This window comes from Cydia amplana, chromosome 4, assembly GCF_948474715.1.
Source record: "Cydia amplana chromosome 4, ilCydAmpl1.1, whole genome shotgun sequence".
NCBI lineage: Eukaryota > Metazoa > Arthropoda > Insecta > Lepidoptera > Tortricidae > Cydia > Cydia amplana.
Window position 1 is genome coordinate 5,374,042 of NC_086072.1, and position 17,029 is coordinate 5,391,070.

General features: G+C 33.7%; 1 protein-coding gene across 1 annotated transcript in view; it reads left to right on the forward strand.

Moving 5' to 3' along the window:
* LOC134663058 (atrial natriuretic peptide-converting enzyme) overlaps positions 1–6,985 on the forward strand; it is a 141,038-nt gene extending 134,053 nt beyond the window's left edge. Inside the window, exon 17 of the mRNA XM_063519358.1 lies at positions 5,702–6,985. Coding sequence (XP_063375428.1) covers positions 5,702–5,902 — 201 coding nt within the window. The 3' untranslated portion in view covers positions 5,903–6,985. The remainder of the gene's footprint in view (positions 1–5,701) is intronic.
* The last annotated feature ends 10,044 nt before the right edge of the window (positions 6,986–17,029 follow it).

Here is a 17,029-nt window from a genome sequence, read left to right on the forward strand (position 1 = left end):
CTGACTCTATCAACTTTATTATGATTTACTTATTATAATTTGTTTATATCACTCAACTTAAAGTGACCCTAAACATTTGACAAGTTATGCATTATAGGTATTTTCTTTGAAAAGATTAAAATATTTTACGTGTTTACCTAAAAATCGTTTACCTACGACACGGCCTTTCAGTAGGTAGGAATTTTTACAACATGTTCGAATCGAAGGGCTGACAAGGGTCCGCCCCTAAACGCAAAAGTGTATGTAATCTTCAATATCCAATAAACTCGGTAAAAATACTCGAGAATGTTTGCTCTGAACATACAGTTTCTTTAGAGATTACGCAATCGTTTGTAGTCGCATAGCATCCCCTCAAACAGTCGGCGAATCGATAGGTACCTACAGTGAGGTTGACTGTGATAAATCCATCCTCTCAAGTTTCAAGAGGACAGATTTATTTTGTAATGAATTATCGTCGAAGAAGAATGTTATTTACTCGTATCTACACAGAGTAGACAATAACAAATGTGCACTATGGACAGAGATGTACAAAATGGTTTTAAAAAAGCATTTAAATACAAAATGCAAAATACTTTTCAGATTTACTATTTCAAATGCAAAATACCAAATAGTTTTGCGTTTTGTATTTCAAATGCAAAATGCAAAATAGGTATTTTCAAAATACTTTTTCAAAATAAAATACCTTTTGAGCAAATCTCAGATATTTTTATTTATTTTAGGTATTTATCATGAGAAATAGAGACACAATGCCGAGCCGAACAAAAACGTCTAATATCATGGCATGGCACCTTATGCATCATGGTATAATAATATACTCCGCCTGGTACTCTATTCCGAGATTCGCGAATGACCTAACTGGCACTTGCCTACGTCATCATGCTGTTTACAGGTTCTCAAACTTTAAAATGTGGGAGAATTTTAACCAACAGTGAAAATTATTTTAACGGCATTAATTTTAAGTTATTCATGTAGAAACATAGTAAAATAAAACAAATCTATACTGCACTTTTCACTCCTACTCTTACAGTTAGTTACCGAATAGAGCAGCCAACCATTTTCGTAACAAAACATTAATTACGAAGCTTACGACGTGAAAAGTTTGGAAAACACTGCGACTGCTGACACTGAGCGAGAAGGGAATAACAATTAACACGCGTTCGACAAGGACGGTCGGTCAGGGACAAAATGGCGGATTGTCAAATGTGAAAGCGCTATCCTGTGTTGCCAGTAGTGTAAACAGAATTACCCGAACGTCTGAAATTTCTTTCGTGAATCGGAAGATATTGCTAATGAATAATTAAAAATGACGTGTTATTGTAAAATTTAAGATAAAATACATATAAATGAAAATTATTAAATTATAAAGAAATAAATTAACTTATTAACCATAGATATAGTCCGTCAACCAAATCTTGTCAGTAGCAATGTAAAGCAAACTAAAGTAGGGCAACACTCAAAGAGCAGTATTGCGCTAAGAAATGCAGCAATGTACATCGAACCAAAAGATTTTTTTTTCCGCTGAGCGCGCCCTGCGTACGTCAATTCAAATTGTCACTCGCGGTTTATTGAAAAAATTTGAAACGGACGGACAATTTAAAAGCGATGTTAAAACAATGTTAATCAAAATGATGAACAAATTTGAAGATATCAAAAACAACTCCCTATAGTAGTGCTTATATTCTCTTTGTTCCCTATCTATGTCTTCTAAGTTTACTAAAATAAAATCATATCAAAATGCAGATAATTAGATAGTGCATATATTTGTTATTTACAATATAATATGCCACTTGTTAATGTAAATTAGTGTACTCTTCTGGATGAATATGAGATACCTGTGTAATTTTTTTGATTGGTATATATTGTACAATAGGATTACATATTAAAAATAAAACAACTGATATTTGGGTGTTTATTTAATTTAAAGGTAAATAAGATAAGGGTCACTTTAGCTTACACTATAATTCAGGTCATTAATTGAAAAAATATAATGAAGTTACCAATGTTACCGGGTCACTTCAACCAAGCATAATACTCTGTAGTGCTCTGTAGTATTCTATTGCATCTTTGTAAATAGTCACAACTGATTGCTGAAAATATTAGACATGTGGGCCTATGGACGGTTTCCAGGACACAATTTATGGTCTTGTTGGATAGATTTAGGCATACGTTTTAATTTTATTTATGTCTCTTAACCCTAAAACAAAAAAACTGAACATAATCTTAAAAGTTCGAAAGAGTTCGTCCAGTGTGTACTTGTCATAACCTCAATTTTTAGTAATGTTTACCATCAACGAGCATGATTGTACATTGTAGGCCTCTTAGCTTTGCTTATTCTTATTTAATGTATTGGTATTTAATGGTGACAGCAGAAATATCTCTTGAAACAGAAACGATTCAGAATGAAAACCAAATGAAAACAAATAAGGTGACGGCTGTCGTTCACGATCCACATTCCACAGATAAAACACAGATGACACGCATTTTGGAATTATTCCAACACAGTGTTGCTAACCCGCGATTTTTCAAATTTGCCGCCTTTTACTACTGACAAGATTTGGTTGACGGACTTTATAATGTACCCATGTAACATGTTATGTTGAAATAAAGTGGCAATGTTATTGTGACGTAGGCAAGTGACACTCTGGGAAGAGAAGACCATGTTTTATTAGACCATGCTTATGCATGACATTTTGGTCATATTTATCAGTACGCGTATCAATAAATTCTGTTATGGTATTAATAATAGTCCGTCGGTTCCTCTCTCTGCGGCCCTGACCACCGGCAGCTTGGGCCCTGCCCCGCTGCTGGCGGCACCCTAGGTTAGGTTTTTTATAATGTGTTTATAATATTTTTTTATATCATTTTTGTAAATGTTTTTATATTTTAATTTTATATACATATTGTAAAAAACCAACCTAAGAAGAGAAATAAATAAAGGAAATAACTAAAATAATGTAAAAAACTAGACTAACGAAAAGAGAGCCATGGCTCCATTTTGTGACTTGTGTGGCCATTTATTTCGGTTGATTGTGCATCTAGTTCTTATTTTATTATTATTACACTTTTCTTTTATTAATAACAACTGGACTGGTATTGTTAAAAAGTGAAAAAAACATCAGTTTTTATTTATTACGCTTTTTAACAATACCAGGGGGCCGATTTTTAAATTTCGACCGCTCGATTTCGTCACTCGAAAATCGGTGGAAAACGGCGAGATGCTGATTTTTGAAATACGAGCGATATAAATTGTGAATTTAGTGGTATTGACCACTAGTTTTTGATTCTATTAGTAGAATTTACATGCCTAGTAGTGGACAGAGATGCGATTTATTTGAAATACTTCTATTTAAAATGCAAATACAAAATGCAAAATACCTATTTTGTATTTTGCATTTAAATGCCTTTTAGTAAAAACCATTTTGTATTTTATTTGAAATACTTTTCGAGACGTATTTTGCATTTTTAATATTCATTTCAAAATGCAAAATACTTAGTGATTAAGTTTAGCCAACATTACCAGTCAAACAAAATGAAATGAACGAATGACGCTTGTATTGCCGAATTTGACCGATAGAGGCGCCTGCTAGCGCCTGGCGCCAGCGCCAGGAGGCCGATTTTTGAAATTCGACCGCTCGATTTCGTGTATTTCGTTCAGTAATATCTCCACTACTAGGCATGTAAATTCTACTAATAGAATCAAAAACTAGTGGTCAATACCACTAAATTCACAATTTATATCGCTCGTATTTCAAAAATCAGCATCTCGCCGTTTTCCACCGATTTTCGAGTGACGAAATCGAGCGATCGAAATTCAATAAAAGCGGCCAAGTGCGAGTCGGACTCGCCCATGAAGGGTTCCGTATTTAAGCGATTTATGACGTATAAAAAAAAAACTACTTACTAGATCTCGTTCAAACCAATTTTCGGTGGAAGTTTACATGGTAATGTACATCATATATTTTTTTTAGTTTTATCATTCTCTTATTTTAGAAGTTACAGGGGGGGGGGACACACATTTTACCACTTTGGAAGTGTCTCTCGCGCAAACTATTCAGTTTAGAAAAAAATGATATTAGAAACCTCAATATCATTTTTGAAGACCTATCCATAGATACCCCACACGGGTTTGATGAAAAAAAAAATTTTGAGTTTCAGTTCGAAGTATGGGGAACCCCAAAAATTTATTGTTTTTTTTTCTATTTTTGTGTGAAAATTTTAATGCGGTTCACAGAATACATCTACTTACCAAGTTTCAACAGTATAGTTCTTATAGTTTCGGAGAAAAGTGTCTGTGACATACGGACGGACAGACAGACGGACAGACAGACAGACAGACATGACGAATCTATAAGGGTTCCGTTTTTTGCCATTTGGCTACGGAACCCTAAAAATCGGCCCCCTGGTATTGTTAAAAAGCGTAATAAATAAAAACTGATGTTTTTTTTCACTTTTTAACAATACCAGTCCAGTTGTTATTAATAAAAGAAAAGTGTAATAATAATAAAATAAGAACTAGATGCACAATCAACCGAAATAAATGGCCACACAAGTCACAAAATGGAGCCATGGCTCTCTTTTCGTTAGTCTAGTTTTTTACATTATTTTAAGTGAGTATTATTTCCTTTATTTATTTCTCTTCTTAGGTTGGTTTTTTACAATATGTATAATTAAAACTAAAATAAAGAGCCTCGTAAAATTAAAATATAAAAACACTTACAAAAATAATATAAAAAAAATATTATAAACACATTATAAAAAACCTAACCTAGGGTGCCGCCAGCAGCGGGGCAGGGCCCAAGCTGCCGGTGGTCAGGGCCGCAGAGAGAGGAACCGACGGACTATTATTAATACCATAACAGAATTTATTGATACGCGTACTGATAAATATGACCAAAATGTCATGCATAAGGTGCCATGCCATGATATTAGACGTTTTTGTTCGGCTCGGCATTGTGTCTCTATTTCTCATGATAAATACCTAAAATAAATAAAAATATCTGAGATTTGCTCAAAAGGTATTTTATTTTGAAAAAGTATTTTGAAAATACCTATTTTGCATTTAGCATTTGAAATACAAAACGCAAAACTATTTGGTATTTTGCATTTGAAATAGTAAATCTGAAAAGTATTTTGCATTTTGTATTTAAATGCTTTTTTAAAACCATTTTGTACATCTCTGGTAGTGGAGATATTACTGAACGAAATACACGAAATCGAGCGGTCGAATTTCAAAAATCGGCCTCCTGGCGCCGCTAGCAAGCGCCTCTATCGGTCAAATTCGGCAATACAAGCGTCATTCGTTCATTTCATTTTGTTTGACTGGTAATGTTGGCTAAACTTAATCACAAAGTATTTTGCATTTTGAAATGAATATTAAAAATGCAAAATACGTCTCGAAAAGTATTTCAAATAAAATACAAAATGGTTTTTACTAAAAGGCATTTAAATGCAAAATACAAAATAGGTATTTTGCATTTTGTATTTGCATTTTAAATAGAAGTATTTATATTAGTAAATAAATCGCATCTCTGACTATGGATGGAATTTTGTAGAAATAAGAGTTAATTAGGTAGGTATATTTTTTTAGAATAACACGAGTACTTTAAACCGCAACAGTGCATTTTTTGCGAAGAGTCATTGTGACCTAAAATTAGAATATACCGATACAGTAGCGTTCTAGTTCTGTTTAAATTATTTGCAGGGAGACTCTGGGGGCCCATTGCTCTGTAAGGACCCGAACGATTCGTCGCGCTGGTACGTTGGCGGCATCGTATCCTGGGGCATCAAGTGCGCGCACCCGCGGCTGCCCGGCGTATACGCCTACGTCCCGAAGTATATCTCCTGGATAGAGCGACAGATACAACTGTACAATGACGACTCCGCGCGCTCCGAGGACATTTGAGTAACCCCGCGCCCTCACCAGCACAAGAGAAAAGACTCCAACCACATCAGCCGGGTTTTAACTTTACGCTAAGCGTAAACGACTATTGACTATAAATTGATAGAAATTTTATAAAGCGCCACACGGCGTTCCTGAATAACGACAATAAAATAATAATGTTGACAATAATTTTCGACAAGAATGGCTAATTATTTTTACATATCACTCGATTATCGTGTGAGGTAAATCTGAAGCTGTGATAATAAACCGTGTATTGTGAATGAGACCTATCGTATTGTATTCAACGTTTACTCATGACGTCTGCTCTTTTAAACTCTCGATACTTTTTCTCGGGGTTATAAGTCATAAATATACATATATTATTTAATGTGAGTGTTGGATGTAAACTGCAGCTTACAGATAAGTAGGCTCGTCAAGCTTTAGCCTAATCTTTAAAAGGATTTTATATGACCCTTGATTTTTTCATTTCTATTCAGTGTTGTTGGACGTTTAGTCTCGATTATAAATTGAGTGTCTGTTTGTTTGATGTTTGGTGTTAGTAGTCTAGGGAAAAGTGCTTTTATAGATTGGAAGTAAGTGTAATTTTGGTTTAACAGTAGTAGTCTGATGTAATAGATTCTTTAGTAGACATCTCCCAGTTCTTTGCCATAGCGGACTTGAGTACGTATGTGTCTCTAACTTCCACGTAAAATGGCTACATAAGTGTATTAAACGTAAGTCACGTGTTATTTCAAGCGCACTTCCCTCGTACTATATAATATGATGTTTATAATGTTATAAACTAAATTTAATCGACAATAATAACCTTGACATAATGACAATACCTTAATTTTTCGACAATATATTTACAAAACTTAGTTTTAGCGGTAACGTACTGTACACTCTCCTAGTAGTTACAGACATAATTTGGAAATCTGATATTGAAATACTATTTACAAAATTTATTTGAACTATTTAGGTAGTAGTTAGGTAGTGACATTTTATAAAAAGAATACTGGTATTCATAAGAAATTAGTAAAATAGCTTTAATAGTTCATAAGAGTAATCACTCTAGAAGCTAAAAGAAGTAGCTAATAGTGTAGGTAGCAGAACTTGTCTAAGGCAAACAGTTGTTTCGTAGATGCATATTAGTGACTTTTTTTCATTTAAAATAGAAGTTGGCAGGTTTCAGTATTGTGTGGTAATTATTCTTTGTGTGTAGGACAAGCTATGCTCAACGTCGATGTAACTAGCGGGGCTGTCTGTTTATTTCGATTACTAGTTGTCTTGTACAGTAGGTACATTAGTCAAGAATTTTCATTGACAACTCTGAAGGATTTCTGTAGTTTTATGTTTAAAGGTTTTGTTGACAGCCTTGCGATATAGATAAACTAATTAGGTAAGTAGGTAGTTTGCCAGTAACTAGCTACGGTCATTTCGCAAGAATATACATTTAGCTATGAATATAATCATCTAGAAATAAAAATGTTATCTAGACTGTGAAAATGTCTATCGATTACCGTTTATGAGTAGTCACCTAGCTAGTTACTGTCATTTATCCTAAATGTAATGGAAGTATGGTTGTCGACCTCTTATGAGTCTTCTTCTTATTCGAGCTTTCTCCTAGAATTGTTAAAAATGAAATTTTTATATGAAAAATCTAAATAACAAACATATATTAATGGATGTGAATTTAATGATGCTTTTAAAGACAAAAGATTTGATCTACGGTAACAAGGGTGGAATCCATCTGATGGTACAATATTTGAGTTTTTAATAATATAAATTTAGAAAAATCACGATGAAAATTGTATGTATCCTTCTCAGCTACATAAGTGAAAATATTAAGTAGTTTATATATACCTAAAACAAAAAATAGTTAAAAATATATCTCTAAATTTAGTTTCGACGTGTATTCTAAAAGTTTTACATTACCTATTCAACTCGTCAATAAACTAATCTTTGGTTATTAAAATCAAAGGTAAATTATATTATTATTATTTTACAATCTAGTCAAATTCTAGTAAAGTAGGGTAAGATTATAGAACTTAGTATCAATCGTAAGGGAAACTTATAACTTTTTTACTTAAGTATCTTCCATAAACTGTTCAAAATAATTGACAATGACGTTTAAATCCAGGTATAAAAAAATTATTATAACATCTAGAGAAAGATCTGTACGGCTACCAAAAGTTTGACACTGACATATTCGCTAGCATGTGCGTAACTTACTTTCTATGCATCTCGCTCGTACTCGCATATTAGTGCGAGCGAGATGTATAGACAGTAAGTTACGCAGACGTTAGCGGCGAATATGCCAGTTTGACACTGCTAAAAGGCAGTCGTGGTAAGGCTCCTGGTAAGTATATTATTCATTGGTTAGGAGCCATCTGAAAAATTAACTTGTACAGTCGACGTCAAAGATATATTTACAATTGAAAGTTACAAAAAAATCTTTACATTAAAATAAGTTGCCATGTAATGTGACAAGTACTTGTTTACGTGATATATTACAGTTTTATATTTTCACACAATGTGCCCAAAATATGTTTACACTATTTAATCCGTGTAGTTTGCCCCTTTTTATGATGTATGTTCGTTTACATGACAAGTTACAGAATAATATTTACTCTTAATGTACCAAATTAAATTGCATGTAAAGATCTAATGTAATATTTACAATCAACCATACATAAACAGTTTTATACCTCCTGCTAAATAAATATCTTTACAAACATTTGAAAGCTGCATTCTAATTTCAAATAATGACAATCGTCGAAAAGAGTACCATACTGTCAAATGGTCTGTTTGTCTCGTTCGTTTAGATGACGTCAATGCTATGTCGAGTATGTAATTCCGATGTTTACATTTAAACCATTTTCAGTATTTTTGATTTTCAGGGTTTCGTACCCAAAGGTTAAAACCGACCCAATTACTAAACCTCCACTGTCCGTTCGTCTGTCTGTATGTCACCAGACTGCATCTATCTCACAAATAGTTAAAACTTTCAGACGATGTCTGAAATTACAACTCAGAAAACTGTTACTAGATAAGTACAAGATCTCACATACATAAAACTTAGTCCTAAAAGAAATGAATATATTTAATACTACATATTAAATAGCATATCAATTAGTTATATGTAAATAAAGACTACACAAGCAGGTAACTGCATCCAATAGTAAACCCTGGTTTGACCTAAAATAGATAGTAATCGTAACAAATGATATCAATACAACTAGCGCGAGCCGTGCGGGGCACAGCAGGTACTTGCCGAACGACAGTAGGTATATATGTTTGCGTCGAAACAGGGTTTATTACAGGCAGCTGTGTTGTTGATGTATGGTAACTACCTACCTAAGTACTGTAGTTATTTTAGTTTAAGTTTATTTGAGCGCATCGCCAACAAACTGTTTTACAGTTTGGCGAAACTTTAGTTATAAGTACACTGTACTTTGTATTTTGTTAAATAATAAAAAAAAAAAAAAAAAAAATGTATTTCTGTGCCGTTAAGTTTAATAACAAATACTAAAATCAGAATAAAATAAATATTTAAGTGAAGCTCCCATACAACAAACGTGATTTTTTGCCAATTGTACAGAACCCTTAATGGACGAATCCGACTCGCCCTTGGCCGGTTATTTTGTAAATGCATAGATACTGAAGAATTATAAGTTAACCCTTTTCGGCGCCATGTCAAACGCAAAAGCTAATATGAATATTCTTAATATGAATTAATAAAAATAAGTAAGAAGGTAAAGAAAATTATAGCAAGGAAGTTTCATAAATAAAAAGTAGGCCAGAATGAAATAGGTGAATTATAAAGAAATTAGTAAATAAACAGGTGAATTGTGTAAATATGTTTTTGTAGCAGAATGCGTAAAAGTTTTTATGCATCATGAAACGTAAAAACAGAAATGTTGCTCTTGACGTGTATTGTACGTTTGACACATTGGGTGTAAATATTATTCTGTAACTTGTCATGTAAATGAACATACGTCAGAAAAAGGGGCAAACTACATGGATTAAATAGTGTAAACATATTTTGGGCACATTGTGTGAAAATATAAAACTGTAATATTTCACGTAAACAAGTACTTGTCACATTACATGGCAACTTATTTTAATGTAAAGATTTTTTTGTAACTTTCAATTGTAAATATATCTTTGACGTCGACTGTACCATCATATTACAATTAGAAGTCAATTTGATGCTTTGAGAAATTTGAATAAAAAAAGGCTTTGAATTATTGTAATAGGTACGTAAAATCACAAAAGTGGTCTTGTAGCCTTATATGGCAGAAACCCCATATTTACAAATGTCAATAAATACTTAGATACATAAATAAGTAACGCAAAGTAAAGAATGAAAGATAATCTGATACCTAATAAATAAAAAGTCCACTTTTCATCTTTAACAATTTTGTTAACACTGTGTACCTACTGTCTAATACATACAGCCTGATTTTAATTTTAATGAACGTCTAAATGAAACAAAAACGTCACTTTTGACACTGACAGATCCGATCCATATCGTATCGAAATCTAATTTCTGACGTTTATTAAAATTTGAATCGGGCCGTTTAAACATTACTATCCGGCACAAAGCTTGTTATGTTAAATTGTGTATTTCTATACTAGAAAAGGAATAGAATTCTTACAACTAAAAAATGATACCTAAACTTAATAAATAACATAAAAGAAATGCATTGGTATTTGGCTTTATCATAGAACATGTGTAGTATAATGCACTACAACTCTAAGTATAGAATACGACCGTAGACAAGTAATACAAGTCGTTTGTAATGTACCTACTTGTATACTATAAATATAGCATTTTCTTGGGTATATTTGAAAGACGTTGCCGATTCATATAGTGGGACATAAAATAGTAGAAATTAAATAAAATGGAACTAAAAAAGTGGTTCGCGGTAGGCCCTCAGGCTCTTTAGCGACTATGGTCTTGTCTGTGATGATAGATCGGTCCCAGTAGAGCGTGCCAATAAGCAACTAGCATAGGTGTGTAGGGTCTTGCAGTAATGCACAATACCAAAATGCTATGAGATCAAACTGCACCATTATCAAGACCGGGACGGCGGCAAACTCAACAAATGACGATTTTGCCGTTCTTCATCATTTCACATTTATTCATCATAATAAGTTACCTAGACATAGACATAGACATCCTTTATTGGTAATGATAAATTACAGGTCACAACTTACATATTATTCAATTATTATACATACGACATTATTTACACACAACTTATTTGTTCATTACGGTCACATCACAATTTATAAAAATAATAGCTTGCAATTATTTAACTCATTATTTAATTGTTATAATTTAATAATTATTCAAACAAATATAATTGCATAAAAGTATGTCTATGTATTTGTATATATATATATATATATATATATATATATGCCTATGTATTTATATCCATATTGCTTTTTATTATCGACTTTATTGGATTGCTTAACAACATTTAATTCACTGGTCTGAAACATTTAAACAATACATAATAACTGACTAATAACCTATATGTAGGTATATTTTTTCTTAAACATATGTGTATTTAAAGCGTCTTTCAAGTATAACGAAGCAAATGATAGTAGAATATTGCTGTTCAGAGTCTAAGTAGACAAAGTTAAGTGTTCAGGTCATATCTTGAGCCCGCGGGGTCGCTCCTAGCGTAAATTAGAGACAATAATGTTTTGATATATGAACGAAAATGTAAACACATTTCTACTGTATTAAAATTTAATCTAAGTCTTACATTTTGTTCAAGAGATGCTTAAATTATATAAGTTCTGTTTTAGAAGGTAATATGGAATTTTTGTTAAACATTTCAACCGGTACAGTCAAATTAAGCAAAGGTAGACGCATAAAATAAACATATTAGGGGGGTATGTAGTAACTGTTCTTCATATGGCACACGAAGTATTAACATAGGTACATTAATTTGAATGTCTATCATGTTTTCTACGTGTCATATTGAGTCCAGAACCTACTACATTCTTATCTTACAAATCGCAAGGCGACTACTGCTGTTGTAAATTGCATTTCAATCCCTATAATTCTGCAGGATCGTTAGAGATCAGATTTGACTGTAGCCGCCCTATGGCGGATAAAAAGTTAAAAGTTTAAAAAATATACATGTTTTTAGAAAAATCATATCCAATCAGTCTAACATAAAGGTTGTGTCATACATGTTTTAGCTGTGTCTGTTAATCTGTGTTAGTACTGGCCCATATTTGCCCATATTGAATGTTGGACGTTGTAGAAACATATTGCATACCTACTACCTAGAAAATAATTGTCATACCTATATACTTATCATTTCAGGCCTAAACTTCAACGATTTTATTAAAGTAGCTCATCAAAATGTCCTAGACGATTAAAGCTCAATGAAAACTTGACAATAATTAATGAAGTTTTATAGGATCTTTATTCTAAAGTTACATTGATAATAATTATATTGACATTGACAATACCTTGTTGTTACACGTTTTACATATTATACACTTAAGTAGATATTATAATTTATGAAAAATATTTTCTAAATGAAACATTATGCCTCATACTTTTCCTAATTTAAATTAATCTAAACAATGCCAAATAATAAACTTGCACGACAATAAATAATTACTAGTTTTCCAATAAATTAAAAATTGTAGCCCCTTTTGTATGTAAATCTATATTTTTCCAACGAGTTTAATAATATCTAGTCCTACTTATGTAAATGGTAGAACATTCGCTAAAGCTCGGATCGATTAGTATGTGGTAGAAATAATTTATTAATTTGTCCTTTTTTATCCCAATATTATCTTGGTGGTGACCACATAATTAAATATCTCTCTTGCCTACTCTTTTATAATTTTTGAGTCGAGACTAACAAACAAATGAGTAAATCCAAGCTAACTTGGCACCTACTTGAACAGAAAACAGAACAAAGTGGTGGAGTGTCGATGTCGGTACAAACGTCATGGTTTCATAAAAAATTGGATGGTTCTGAACATTTGACGTCCTAGAGTATTCTAGAGGCCAACCCATGAGAACGTAGCGTTTACCAAGTGTCTCGACTCTAGGTACATCGAATTCCTGAGATTTAGAAGACAGAAAATATCATCGTATTATTTAGACATGTCGCATTCCCATTGTTTACCGGACACAAGCGGTATTCGAAATTTATCTCATTTTGACACATCGCTTCGGCTTATATGTATTGGTTAGAGCGAAATACGAACTCTTCGAGTGGTGTCAGAATTGTAAGGTTCGCAACCCAACGGTTGTACGATGGTCGCATTTTTATCGCCTGTCACCATGCCTATCACGCTCTAACAAGTATGTAAGTACGAAAGTGACAGGCATAGTGACAAGTGATAAAAATCCTACTATGCTGTCGCAGTTGCCACGTTTATCTGTGCTCCCTAATCATTCAGTGTATGGACGAGCAAATAGCAAATAACATATTTTTTGGCGATATTATTAAAGCATGGATTGATTGTGTTGTTCCAATTAAAATGTATTCCTGTCGTGGGTACGGTAGTAGCATAACAAATAGGGTTGCCACAATATCACTTGTTTCCTTTAGAATATGTTATCTACTTATGAATACAGAGTTGTATTTAGTGTAAGGATTGTAGACACGTAATAGATACGCACAAGGAATTATGTACTGTGGAGCCACTAAAATAGATTTCTGTTATATATTACCGATTATAATAGCTACCGAGGTATATATTATATTTATTATATTGATGTTGTACCTATGTCGTAGACGCAAAGTGTTGCTTTCAGAGCCTGTTTATACTTCGCGATTTTATATGAAACTTACAGAAAATGTAAAAAAAAAGATATATGAAAATGATCTTCATCCGTTTTATACGTTTTGAATGTGACGGTCGTTACTAATAAGACAATAACTTCGGAGGACGTATTTTTAGCATACCTACTCAATTACCTACCTACATATCGGATCATGCATTTCATGTGGCGAACTTCATTAGCTTATTTAAGATTAGAATCGATTGTCCAGAGATATTTTTCTAAAAATGCTTTGTATTTTGCTTATATTGTACGAATCCCGCGTCAATAAATATTTTAAAAACAGTAAAACCTAAAACTTTTTCCGGTTCCTACATATATGTATTTAAAGTTTTCTGAAGAACTCTGACTACTGTGACGGCAAGAGTTGGTCTTAGTTGGTTCCTTTGGATTGCCTTTATCTGAATCTGTTAATAGTCAAAAAAAAACAAAGGCACAGTGGATATCGTTTTAAGCACATTTTTTGCGCGTTTAGCTGGGCGTTTTTTTTATTGTCCCCTAACTTATTTTCAAATTTGGGATTTTTTATGTTATTTCTACTCGGAATCACGAGCTCTTTCTATCCTAATAGGAGAAAAAAAGTGTCCTAAGGTTTTTATTTCCATTACGTCGCAATTTTTCATAGACTTTGTATGGCGGTCGCGAAATGGAAAGATCGAAAAATGTATGGAAATTTTGGGACACTTTTTTTCTCCTATTAGGATAGAAAGAGCTCGTGATTCTGAGTAGAAATAACATAAAAAATCCCAAATTTGAATAAAAAGGGTAGGGGACAACAAAAAAAAAAAACGCCCAGCTACATTATGCTACCGGCATAAGTGCACGCAGTGCACACATACGATAAAAACTTACAAATATTTCTATTGACCCGTGATTCGACACATGCCAATAAAATTAACAAAATCACCGTTACCTATATGTTACCGTACTTATAAGAAGTAAAGTTGCACGTTTTGGATGTCGTTGGTTTCCAGTCCATAGCGAGTCAATAGTTTGATGTCCGACCGGTGTCGCTTGTCATAGGTTCTATTGTACTTTGATTTACTTTGTTCCTCAAGCTTGGATTAAATATTACAGTAAAATATGTATTTTATTCGTGAGCCTTTGATCCTTAACATAAACGTCAATAATCACTTCGTCTTATTACCGTGATAGTTTTTCCATCAATTCGATTCCATTAATCTCTAATAACCTTTTGGACGCCAATGACGGATATATCCGCACCGTAGGTTCAACGCCAAAGACCGATTATTCGGTCACAGACCACAGAGCAACATCGACCTAAAGTCTATTTTTTTATTCGGTAGACTAAAATGACATTTCATAGTATGAACATCATGTGTCATTTCATACTATGAAATGTCATTTTAGTCTACCGAATAAAAAAATAGAGTTTACGTGCATATACATAAAGTTCAACTTCAGTTTTGACACTTCTATGATGTGGCGTCTGAGTGACAGCTTTTGTGTTTGACACGGCGTGGAAAAGGTTAAGGGCTGCGAGTTTTATTACATTGGAGTATATTTGATCGCTCGACTGAATTGGATGTAACTTCAATAGCCCGTAAACCCGTAATGTACCCTAAAATCGCATGCGAGTTCACGCACCGTCAAAATGAGCCCTAAATCACGACGGGTAGGTATAATCTTAGAGGATGTTTCGTCAAAAACAAAAGTAGTTACGAAATGTTTATTTTCACTAATGGATACAATATAGTTACATGTCAACAATATGTATAAATAACTAGGTTACCACATCTAACATAGTGGTTACCATGAACAGGTATACAACGCTTCGATTCCACCGACATACAGGGAGAATCTACTGAACATCTCAGGATTGACCAATCGGAAGTTGAACAAATATTTGAGACGCTCTGTAGATCTACACATTCCGTACACCTTAGATGAATTTGGAATTAAATTTATCATAAATAACGTAAGATTACAAGTTGAAATATAATGAATGGTGCACTTATGTTAAGGGAAAAACGTAACTATGATATACGAGGGGCGTTCAATATATAATGAGAATGAGATGCAAACTCTTTAAATATTAGGAAAGTAAATACTGGCCGGTAAAGCTAATCTACCTAGCTGATTGCCCTGAAAAAAAAAAACTAATTGTTTTTTGTTTAAAAAAAAAATACGGCGATTTCTTTGCGATGCTATTGAGTACGTTAGCGAAAATGGAGAAAATTGAACTGCGCGCCGTTATCAAATACAGCCGTTTGAAAAATTTTTCTACGGGCCAAGTCAATTTAGATTTACGGGACACTTTAAGGTCTAATGCTCCTCCGTATTCGACAGTCGCACGTTGGTGCGCCGAATTTAGACGTGGAAGAACATCGACCATGGATGACCCCCCGCTCCGGACGCCCTATTACAGCAGTAACTGAAGAAATTGTGAAAAAAGTCGAAAACTTAGTTTTGGCGGATCGTCGTGTCACGGTTCGTTTTATTGCTGAAAATGTAAAGATTTCAACGGGGAGCGTGCATAATATTTTACATGAACGCTTGGGTATGAAAAAGGTATCAGCGCGTTGGGTACCCAGAATGCTTACTGACACACAAAAACAAACTAGAGTCGAGATTTGTCAAGAAGCTTTGGACCTGATACAGCAAGACCGGAAACTTTTTTTGGCGCGATTTATAACAATGGACGAAACATGGCTCCATCATTACGACCCTGAAACGAAACTGCAGTCTATGACATGGAAAAGGCCATCATCTCCAACTCCGAAGAAATTCAAGGTGGGCCCATCTGCCGGTAAGGTCATGGGCTCTGTTTTTTGGGATGGTAAAGGGGTCGTAATGATTGAGTATCTCGAGCATGGAGCCACTATTACGGGCTCTTTATATGCCAAACAAATAGCAACATTGCGCAATGAGATCCGTGAAAAACGGCGAGGTAAACTCTCGAAAATTGTGTTGTTCCATCAGGACAATGCACCGGCACACAAGTCCGCCGTTGCAATGGCTGCAATACGTGATACTGGGTTCGATATCCTTAAGCATCCTCCGTATTCACCAGACCTCGCCCCTAGTGATTTCTACCTATTTCCGAGATTCAAGGAATACATAAGAGGCAAGAAATTTGAAGACGACGACGCGGTAGTCGCTGCAGTACAAGATTTTTTAAGTACTCAAGATGAAACCATTTTTAGAAATGGAATTTTAAGTTTAGAAAAAAGATATACTAAGCGTATTATGCTAAAAGGTGACTATGTCGAAAAATAAAATTACATTTAATAAAAGTTGTATATAACATACTCATTCTCACTTTTTATTGAACGCCCCTCGTACGTCGCCCT